Source organism: Dasypus novemcinctus, chromosome 19 (genome assembly GCF_030445035.2).
Source record: "Dasypus novemcinctus isolate mDasNov1 chromosome 19, mDasNov1.1.hap2, whole genome shotgun sequence".
Classification (NCBI taxonomy): domain Eukaryota; kingdom Metazoa; phylum Chordata; class Mammalia; order Cingulata; family Dasypodidae; genus Dasypus; species Dasypus novemcinctus.
In genome coordinates this window covers 71,262,513-71,273,717 of record NC_080691.1, presented here as the reverse complement: position 1 = coordinate 71,273,717, position 11,205 = coordinate 71,262,513, and the positions used below count along the sequence as shown (strand labels likewise).

General features: G+C 43.7%; 1 protein-coding gene across 1 annotated transcript; it reads right to left on the bottom strand.

Annotated features, from left to right (window-relative positions):
- Window positions 1-7,993: 7,993 nt before the first annotated feature.
- On the bottom strand, window positions 7,994-10,915 carry LOC101437275 (CD209 antigen-like protein C). The gene is made up of 8 exons (XM_012519099.3): window positions 10,782-10,915; window positions 10,535-10,615; window positions 10,336-10,422; window positions 9,987-10,052; window positions 9,671-9,748; window positions 9,325-9,476; window positions 8,773-8,885; window positions 7,994-8,417 (listed from the first exon to the last, which is right to left on the bottom strand). Exons 1-8 carry the CDS (start codon window positions 10,903-10,905, stop codon window positions 8,276-8,278), a joined length of 843 nt encoding a protein of 280 aa, XP_012374553.1. The 5' UTR covers window positions 10,906-10,915; the 3' UTR covers window positions 7,994-8,275.
- Between the last annotated feature and the right edge of the window lie 290 nt (window positions 10,916-11,205).

Here is an 11,205-nt window from a genome sequence, read left to right as displayed (position 1 = left end):
TCCAAAGAACACTGCACCCCAGAACAGCAGGATATACATTCTTATCAAGTGTACATGAATTATTTTCCAGAATAAAACATATGTTAACAGCAGGATATACATTCTTATCAAGTGTACATGGATTATTTTCCAGAATAGACCATATGTTAGGTCACAAAGCAAGTCTCAATAAATTTTAAAAGATTGAAATTACACAAACCATCTTTTCTGACCACACTGGAATGAAGCTAGAAATCAATAACAGATGGAGGGAAGCGGATTTGGCTCAACTGATAGAGCATCCACCTACCACATAGGAGGTCCAGGGTTCAAACCCAGGGCCTCCTGACCCATGTGGTGAGCTGGCCCACATGCAGTGCTACTGCACAAAAGGAGTGCCATGCCACACAGAGGTGTCGCCTGCATAGGGGAGACCCACGCACGAGTGCGCCCCCCAGGGAGAGCTGCCCTGTGCAAAAAAAAACACAGACTGCCCAGGAGTGGCACTGCACACACTGAGAGCTGACACAGCAAGATGATGCATCAAAAAGAGACTCAGATTCCCAGTGTTGCTGACAAGAATGCAAGCAGACGAAGAACACACAGCGAATGGACACAAAGAACAGACAATGGGGGGGAGGGGGGGAGACGACAGAGATAAATAAAAAATAAATCTTAAAAAAAACAGATGGAGAACTTGAAAATCCATATATATATGAAAATCTATAAAATACAACACACTCTTAGACAATCAATAGATCAGAGAAGAAATCACAAAGAAAATCAAGAAATATCTTGAGGTGAATAAAACAAGAATAAAGGACATCAAAACTTAGGGAACACAGTGAAGGCAGCACTTGGAGGGAAATTTATAGCCCTAAATGATTACATTAAAAAGAATGAAAAAACAAAAATTAAAATTAAAAAAGCAGACTGCACAGCTAGGTGATTGTACCGAATACCATTGATTGTACACTTTGAATGAATTGTATGCTTTATTAATATGTACCAATAAAATTGATTTTTTTAAAAAAGAAGAAAAAAAGGAATGACTTCAAACCAGAGACCTAACTGCATACCTGGAATAACTAGAAAAAGAAGAGCAAACTAAACCCAAATCAAGAAGAAGGAAGGAAAAAACAGATTAGAATAGAAATAAATGGAGTAGAGAATTTAAAAGTGAGCAAAACCAAAACCTGCATTTTATGCACAATTGTTTTGTAAAACTACAACTACAACCTACCATTAATTATATATAATTATATATATATATATATATTCTAAGCTTAAAAAATGTATTCTCAAACAGGTTTCAAAAAGCACCCATTCAAAAAAAAATCAATTCAGACAGAGCAAAACAAAAAGTTGGTTCTTTTGAAAAGATCAATAAAGTCTACATACCTTTAGCTACGTAGACAAAGAAAAAGAGAGAAGTCAAAAAGAATTAAAATCAGAAATGAAAGGGGGCACTTTACTACTGACCCCACAGAAATAAAAAGAATCGTAAGAGGATATTATGAACAACTGCATACCAACCAATCATACAAACTAGGGAAATGCACAAGTTCCTAGAAACACAGAAACAACCTATACTGACTCTAGGAGCAATAGAAGATCTCAACATACCGATTATGAGTAAAGAGATTGAACCAGTAATCAAATTATCTCCCAAAAAGAAAAACCCAGGACCAGATGGCTTCATAGGTTCATTCTACCTAACATTCTAGGAAGAATTTACACCAATTCTGCTCAAACTCTACTAAAATATTTAATAGGATGGAATACCTAACAACTCACTCTATGAAGCCAAAATCACCCTAAAACCAAAGCCAGATAAAAATATCACAAGAAAATTACAGAATAATATCCCTTATTAATATAGATGCAAAAATCCTCAAAAAATACTAGCAAATCAAATCCAACAGAACATTAAGAGAATTATACAACATGATCAAGTGGGATTTATCCCAGGTATGCAAGAGTGGTTCAATGTAAGAAAATCAATTAATGTACTACACTACAGTAACAGAATGAAGTGAAAAAAAACCACATGATCACTTAATTGATGCACAAAAGGTATTTAACAAAATCCAGCACTCCTACTTAATAAAAACACTTAGAATATGAGGAATAGAAGGAAACTTCCTCAACATGATAAAGAGCATACATGAAAAACCCACTGCTAACATTATACTCAAAGGTGAAAGACTGAAAGTTTTCCCTCTGAGATCAGAAATAAGACAAGGATGCCCACTGTCACCACTGTTATTTGACATTGAGTACAATGTCTTCTTTGTCTACGTAGCTAATGAAGTTCTAGCCAGATTGGTTAGGCAAGAGAAAGAAATGAAAGACTGCCAAATTGGAAAAGAAGAAGTAAAACTTTCCCTATTTGCAAGGACATGATGAACTATACAGAAAGCCTGAAAAATCTGCAACAAAGCTACTATAACTAATAAACAAACTCAGCAAAGTGACAGGGTACAAGATCAACATGCAAAAATCAGTAGTGCTTGTAGACACTAGTGATAAACAATTTGAAGAGGAAATTAAGAAAAAAAATTCATTTACAATAGCAACAAAAAAGAATCTAATATCTAGGACCAAATTTAACCATGAATATAACAGACTTACACATGGAAAACTAAAAAAATAAGCTAAAATAAAAATAAAAAGTGCCAAAAAGAATCAAAGAAGACCTAAATAAATGGAAGGACATTTCTTGATCATGGATTGGAAAACTAAATATTGTCAAGATGTCAAATTCTACCCAAAGTGATTTATAGATTCAACACAATCCCAATCAAAATTCCAACAGCCTTCTTTGCATAAATAGAAAAGCCAATTATCAAATTTATATGGAAGAATAAGTGGCCTTGAATAGCCAAGACCAACTTGAAAAAGAACAAAATTTGAGGATTCACACTTCCTGATTTTGAAACTAACTGCAACTGCCCCAAACAGATTCTTGCCTTACTTATCAGATTCCAAATTCCACACCAAAATTGAAAAAAAAAATTATTGACCTCACCCAGCTAATGGAGAATCAAGTATTCATGATTCATTGCCTCCTGGTCAATGATTATTCTTTCAAAAATGATGCTTATGGGAAACAACCAACAAGATGGTGGCAGAGTTAGGAGCTCCAAGGGTCAGCTCATGCTATAGGGCAGTTAGTAATCACCAAGAGCTATCTAAAGCATCTGTTTGGGGGCTCCAGGAGACCAGAAGAGCAACATCCTTGAAAGAATGGAAGGAGGAGACTGCCCATTTTCAGAGAAGATTCGTGAGTAGAGCGCTCCACACCACGGAGGCCAGTCCCCATCCTCCACTGGCAGCACAAGCTGCCTCGGGAGCTTTTCTGTGGCTGGAATTGGAAGCTCCACTTCCCAAAAATGGGAGAAGAGATGGTTGGGCACCACCTTCAGTAAACTTGGCTGGCTACACTATAACCCTAAGAATAGGGTTTGACCCTGTCCAAGTGAGAAAGAGGTCAGTAGCCGCCATTTTAACTTCACCCCAGGGTGAGGGGAAGCAGGGCAAACTGAAAATCACAGTGCTGATAGGGATTTTCTTTCCATCCAGATTGGATTGCAACTATAGCCTAAGCACCAGCCCCAGCTCCGGCAGGGGGAAGCTGGGGGAACCTGCACCAGCCTCTCTGGGAAAATACAGGCCATGCTGCAGAGACCAATGCTCATCCTACTCTGGCTGTGCAAGCCGCCTTAGGAGCTAGTCTGTGGCTGGAATTGGAAGCTCCATTTCCCAAAAACAGTTGGCCACCAACTTCAACTATTGTCGTATGTGATTCACATATGACACTCCTCCATCAACACACCACCCTGTGGTGGAATACGTGTTAAAGATTATGAGGTAATATCATCAGACTATTACCACTAACTATGGTCCAAAGTCTATATTTAGCGTATTTTTTCTATACCCCCCTATTATTAATGAAGTACGTCTTTGGCCTTGTTGCAAGAATATTACAGTGTTGCTGTTAACTGTAGTCCATAGGTTGCATTGACTATATTTTTCCCATGCTTCTCCACATTCCCACCATCCTACAATAGTGATGTACCTCCGTTCTAGTTCACAGAAGGACAACATTCTTGTATTTGTACTATTAACCACAATTCTCATCCATCTCTGGGTTCACTGTGTTATTCAGTCCCTAGATAATTCTCTTTCTTTCAATTGACATTGACATCCCTGGATGACCCTTTTCAGCCACGATTCAGCTGCTACTCACTATAATGTGTTACCATCAACTCTATCCTTTTCCACACTTTTGCAGTCAAGTTCATTAAAACTTCTACATGGGAAGCAGACTTGACCCAATGGATAGGGCATCCACCTACCACATGGGAGGTCCGCAGTTCACACCCCGGGCCTCCTTGACCCGTGTTGGAGCTGGCCCATGTGCAGTGCTGATTCGTGCAAGGAGTGCCATGCCACGCAGGGGTGTTCCCCATGTAGGGGAGCCCCATGTGCAAGGAGTGTGCCCCGTAAGGAGAGCCGCCCAGCGCAAAAGAAAGTGCAGCCTGCCCAGGAATGGTGCCACACACACACAGAGCTGACACAACAAGATTACGCAACAAAAAGAAACACAGATTCCCGGTGCTGCTGATAAGGATAGAAGCGGTCACAGAAGAACACACAGCGAATAGACACAGAGAGCAACAACTGGGGGGACAGGGAGGAAGGGGAGAGAAATAAATAAAAAATAAATCTTTAAAAAAAAAACAAAAAAAAACTTCTATATACATTAGGCATCAGTAGTCCTCCTCAGCCCTCCTCTAATCTCCTAATAACCTATACTCTAGGTTTTAACTTCATGCATTTATTCTACATATTTAGTTCATATTAATGGTACTGTGCAATAGTTATCCTTTTGTGTCTGTCGTACCTCACTTAGTATAATGTCTTCAAGATTCATCCATGTTATCATGTGTGTTCCAATTTCAATTCTTCTTACTGCAGCATAGCATTCCACACCTTGTTGTACCACTTTTTGTTTATCCATTCATTGGTTGATGGACACTTAAGTTGTTTCCATCTTTTGGTAATTGTGAATAATGCCACTACAAACATAATGTTCATATTTATACATGGCTGTTCACATCACAGTTTTCAGTTCTTCAGGTTACTGCCAAACTGTCTTCCACAGAGGCTACACCATTTTACACTCCCACCAACAGTGATGGAATGTTTCTATTTCTCCACATCTCTCCAGTATTTATTGTTTTGTTTTTGTTTTTAATAATGGTTTTTCTATGCATTTCAAGATGATATCTCATTGTCATTTTGATTTGCATTTTCCTAATAGGTAGTGATTGGCCAATTGATTTTTTTTTTTTTAGGTACCAGGGGCTGGGAACTGAAACTGGGGCCCCATATATAAGAAGCTGATGCTCAACCACTGAGCCACATTGGCTCCCCTGAGTTTTTTTTTTTTAATTTTTATTTGTTTTGCTTATTGTTTGTTTTTTCAGGGAGCATGGGGAACCAAACCGAGGACCTCCCATGTGGGAGGTGGGCACTCAACCACTTGAACCACATCCACTCCCCAGCCCCCAATTGATTTTTGACAAGGGTGTCAAGTGCACTCAATTGGGAAAGAATAGACTCATCAACAAATGAAGCTGGGAAAACTGGATGTCCATATGCAAAAGAATGAAGGAGGACCCTTATCTCACACCATATAAAAAATCAACTCAAACTGGACCAAGGACCTACATGTAAGAACCAGGACTATAAAACTCATAGAAGAAAACAGGGAAACATCTTCAGGACCTTCTGTTAGGTAATGGCTTCTTCAACTTTACACCAAAAGCACCAGCAACCAAAGAAAACACAGGTAAATGGAGCCTCATCAAAATTTAAAACTTTCGGATATCAAAAGACTCTACCATGATGCTTCAGAGGTAATCACCGGACATTGTAAATCCTCACAGGGCCTACATGATGGAATAGAGGAGAGTATGGGCCATGATGTGAACCAATGTATATGAGGTGCAGAGGTGCCCAAAGATGTACTTACCAAATCCAATGGATGTGTCATGATGATGGGAACGAGTGTTGTTGGGGGGGGGGGGAGAGGGGGGGGGTGGGGTTGAATGGGACCTCACATATATATTTTTAATGTAATATTATTACAAAGTCAATAAAAAATAAAAAAATTAAAAAAAATTAAAAATAAAAAAAATAAAAAAAGACTCTACCATGAAACTTAAAATAGAAACTAGAGACCAGGAGAAAATATTTGGAAACCACATATCTGATAAGGGCTTAATACCCAGAATTTATAAAGAAATCCTACAACTCAACAACAAAAACACAAATACCTCAATCAAAAAATGGACACAATACTTCAATAGACATTTCTCCAAAGAATATACACTAATTACCAAAAAGCACATGAAAAGATGCTCAATATCATTAGTCATTAAGGAAATGCAAATCCACACCACAATGGCATACCATTTCACACAACCTAGAATGGTTACTGTTAAAAAAAAAAAGTTTCGAAAAGGATGTGGAGAAACAGGAACACCCATTCATTGTTGGTGGGAATGTAAAATAGTGCAAACTGTGAAAAAACAATTTGGCAGTTCCTCAGAAAGTTAAGTACAGAATTACCATATGACTCAGCAATCCCACTTGTAGGTATATACTCAAAAGCAATGAAAACAGGAACTCCAACAGATATTTGCACACCGATTTTCGTGGTGGCATTATTCACAATTGCCAAACTATGGAAGCAACCTTTTTTAGTGTCCCAGGCGGCTCAAAGGAAATACCATGAAATGGGTCAGGTTACACAAGGGGAATTCCTTTGCTTACAACTTTGAGGCTAAAAGAAAAGTCCAAATCAAAGTGTCATCAAGGTGATGCTTTATCCACAAAGACTTGTGGCATTCTGGGGTTGACAACAGGGATCCTAGGCTACTCTGTCACACGGCAAGGAGCCTGGGGGTATCTCATGGACTCTCCTTCTCTTCCGGATTCTGGTGCTGTTCAGCTTCTGGCCACACGCTCTGTGGGTAATTCTCTCTCATGTCTGAATTCATTCTGCTTATAATGGACTCCAGTAATAGGACTTAGACCCATCCTGACTGGCTGAGCCACACACACCTTAACTGAAGTAACCTTATCCAAAGGAGCTACTTACAATGGGTTGACACCCACAGGAATGGATTAAATATCATGTTTTTCAGGAGTATATACAGCTTCAAACTATCACACAACCCAAGTGTCCATCAACAAATGAATGGATAAACAAAACATGGTGTATATATGCAATGGAACATTATGGAACGGTGCAAAGTAACGAAGCTCTGATACACGCAACAACGAGAATAAACCTCAGCATCATGTTGAGTGAAATAAGCCAGACACCAAAGGACAAATATTGTATGACTCCATTGATATGAAATAACTAGAATAAGCAACTCAGAGTCAGAAACTAGAATGCAGGTTTCCAGGGACTGGAGAGGAGTGAGGAATGGAGAATCAATGCTCAATTCATACAGAATTTCTGTTTGCATAAAGGAAATTTTTGGTAATGGATGTTGGTGATGGTAGTATGACATTGTGAATGTTATTAACACCACTGAATTATATATCTGAATATGGTTAAAAGGGGAAATTTTAAGTTGTATATGTTACTAAAATATTAATTTAAAAAAAAACTTACAGAAGGACATTTTTAAAGGACCTGAATAAATAATGGAGTCATGAATGAGTGAATGGATCCATATCTGTATTTATTTCTATATCTATGCCTATCCACTCATCTACCACATATGTATGTATATATGTATGTGTGTGTGTCTGTGTGTGTGTGTATATGTTCTCAACCAAAATCACAAGCCAATTAAAATCTGCATCTGGGAAACAAAACATACAATAGTAGAGAAAAACATGTTGAAAGAGAACAATGTTCTGGCTTGTATCAACCATATTATAAAGCTATGGAAATTAAAACCATGGCAAGAGAGTAGACTATCAGTCGGATGGAATACACAATACAATGTGTGACTTTATTAAGGGGCTATCCTGGGGGTTGGAGGTAGCTGAGAACATCAGTGGGGTAAGAGAGATGGGCTGGAGCAAATGGAATGATGGGGCCTCAGAACAGGAAGGGATCTTGGAGTCCTTCCCAGGACCTCAAAGTTCAGGAGGCACATGGGAATTCACCAAAGGAAACCCAGAAAGGGGTTGGAGCTGGGGGCAGCAGGCAGAGTGCACACCCAAGTTGTCCTGTCTCTGGGGTCCATGGGAGCAGAGGTTCTCAGAAGCCAGGGCAAGGATTCGACCGCTTCTCACAGATCCAGAAGTTTTCTACGGTACATTTGTTGTCATTCCAGCCGTCGTTGGTCAGCTCCACGCAGTCCTCATTCTCATGATTATTGGGTTCCCCTTCCATCCAGAAGCTGCAAACGCCATCAGCACCATGAACCCCGCCCCTACACAGAGCCTGCCCCAGCCCCCCCGGGGCAGCTGGTCCCTGCGTCCCAAGGACCAAGTGGAGGGTGGTAGTGAGTTTAGAGGTACGGGTTTTCAAAACGTGAGTTCAGACACCACCTCTATCAGAACAGGTGCTGGGAGAGTGAAAAGGCAGATTCCTGGGCCTCCCCCTACACTGTATGAATCAGAAATCCCCAGGGGGTGTCAGGACTTGCACTTTCACAGGTTTATCAGGCACTGCTTCCCAATACCCCAATCTGAGCCTCCCTGGATTGGAGGGGGTGTCTTTTCCCTTCTGGGATATTGTCTTGGGGGGGTCACCTGAGCTGGACAGAGCTGTTGTCCACCCAGTGCCAGGAGTCCTCAACGTGGTGGTCACTGAGGCCTATCCAGATCCTGGTATTTCTTCTGATCGTCCAGAACTTGAGGAATTCCTGTGGGGATGAAGGGGGAACTTTAGGAAGAAGATCCCCACACACCACTACCCCACGTCTGTCCATATTCCCAGCGTCCCCTACCTCTCCTGGTGGAAGTTCTTTCTGCAGTCTACCCTATAGCCCCCAGTTGAGTTGAATGTGCTCATATGTGCCTGTACGCGGCAGATGCATGCCCACATGAACACACACGTGGAAATGTGTTAACTCATGCCTCGGTTCCTAATCATCTCCAGAGAGGAATCATTCATGGGCCCTTTCTGTCTAGACTTCCTCTCCTTCCCCCTCCCCTGCCATTTGACCTCCCTGAGTCCACTAGAGTCCCTCCTCCAGGAAGTCTTCCCTGATTGCATCACTTCCCAAGCTGCCCACCAGGCTGGCATCTCTCAGAGGGGATTGCCGCGTCACCCAGGCCCAGGCGGACACCATTCAGGCACACCTGCTCCTCAGCATTGTTGATGATCACCAGCTGGGTCCCCAACCTCTCGCAGGCGGATTCGGAAGCTTTCCAGATTCCCTTGGTCCAGGAGAAGAAGTAGCAGCTTCCTTGAAAGAACTCCCAGTTCCAGGGGCAGGGACGGCACAGGCCGACTGGGGAGGGGGGACGGGGCTGAGAGAGGAGGTCCCTACGCCTGGCCCGGCACCGTGTGCAGGCGTCGGCACAGTGTTGCAGAGGGCCCCGAGAACGCGCCCGGCTCTGCTGTGCCCGCCTCAGGCTGGCAGCCCCGAAAGGCAGGTCCCAGCCCGCCTAGGAGCCTCCACCCAAACCCAGGAGCCGCACTCACCCAGGGTTTTATTCATCCAGTCCAGCTGCTGGCGGATCTCCTCCAGCCCCGAGTGTATCTGCTCGGGAGAAACGGCAGCTGGAAGAAGAGGGCTTCGATTATTAAGGACCTACTGTATGCTCGGTTCAGCGTGGACTCCACGGGGACATAATTTACGGATCTCACAGTGGTCCTGAGAGTCCATTTTACAGACAAGAAAACTGACGCCCAGGGAAGACTTGCCAACACTGCCAGCCCCCTCGCTCTGCCTTCCAGATTTCTCCCCTAGCCTGCATGAGGACACACAACCGCAGGACCCCAGAGTCCAGCCCTTTACCTGAACTGCGGTCCTTCTGGCAGTCCCAGCTCCCTGCCCGAAAGGACTGGTGGTGGATCCTGGAGACTGCAACAGGACAGAGGATCCCCCTTTATGAGCACCGACTGTATGCCTGACCCTTTGCGAGACATGGCACCCTCGTTTCTGAGAGTCCTCTCTCCCCATGAGCTGCATTTCACAGATGAGGGGACAGGCTCAGAGAGAGACAATAATCTGCCCACAGTCACACAGGAGAGGGGCACGGAGCCCGGGTGCCCCAGCCTCGGTGAGTTTAGGGGCTGTGGAAAAGGCAAGGACCATCCAACAGGGAAAACGCAAAGGGACCCGGGTCTCCAAGCCCCTGACTCACCTTGGACCAGGGTTGTCACTAGGAGCACGAAGAAAACCAGAGAAGCAAGAAGCAGCGGCAGAGACGGGGGGACCCGGGCCAGGCATCCTGCAGAACCAGCAGGCAGGCTGAGCTGGGGGCTCAGGGGACAGAGCCAGCCCACCAAGCCCACATCCCCAGACCCCTCACCCTAAACCAGCCCGCCCCCCCCCCCAAGTACCTGGGAAGACCCTGACACGGCGAGTCCGTAGGAGCCCAGGGTCTTTCTCAGCTAACTTCAATCCCCAGAATGTCACCTCTTCTGAACAGGGCAGAAGAGAACCCAGCTGAGATTGGACGTCCGCTGCCCCCGCCCCCAAAACAGGAAGCTCAGACCATCCCCCACCTCAAAAGCAAACCCGAACACCCCCCCAGGACCCTGGAGCCCTGCCCTCCCCTGTCACCCCAGGGCTGGGGCTCAGCCTCACCGGGGCTTTCTGACGACTTGAGGTCACTTATCTCAGCCATCCTCTGCTCCCCGGCCCCTCCCTCTCTGCTTTCTTTCTGGACTGAGGCTTTATAACCCCACACACAGCTCCTCCTCAGACGCATTCCTCCCCAGCTGAGGGGAAAAAAAACAAAAGAACAGAATAGAGGTACCACCCTCCCGGAAAAGTGGCAGGCGGAGGGGTGGGGAAATAAAGGGCCTGACACAGCTGCGAGAGAGGCTTTGCAGGGTCACGGCAGAAGCTGTGCGGTAAACTCTGATATTAGAAAAGATGCAGGACATTAGATACCCTGCCACAACCCACTGAATGGACTGGGGGAGAGTGTAAACTACAATGTAAACCACTATCCATATGGTGCAGCAGTGCTCCAAAATGTATTCACCAAATGCAGTGAATGAGCCAC

Bases quoted from the DNA above. Each gene is read 5' to 3' on its own strand.
- LOC101437275 (XM_012519099.3), bottom strand. From the start codon at position 10,905: ATGCGTCTGAGGAGGAGCTGTGTGTGGGGTTATAAAGCCTCAGTCCAG. The intron at 10,616-10,781 runs GTGAGGCTGAGC...TGCCCTGTTCAG, and splicing joins CAAGTCGTCAGAAAGCCCCG to AAGAGGTGACATTCTGGGGA. The intron at 10,053-10,335 runs GTGAGTCAGGGG...GTCCTGTTGCAG, and splicing joins AGTGACAACCCTGGTCCAAG to TCTCCAGGATCCACCACCAG.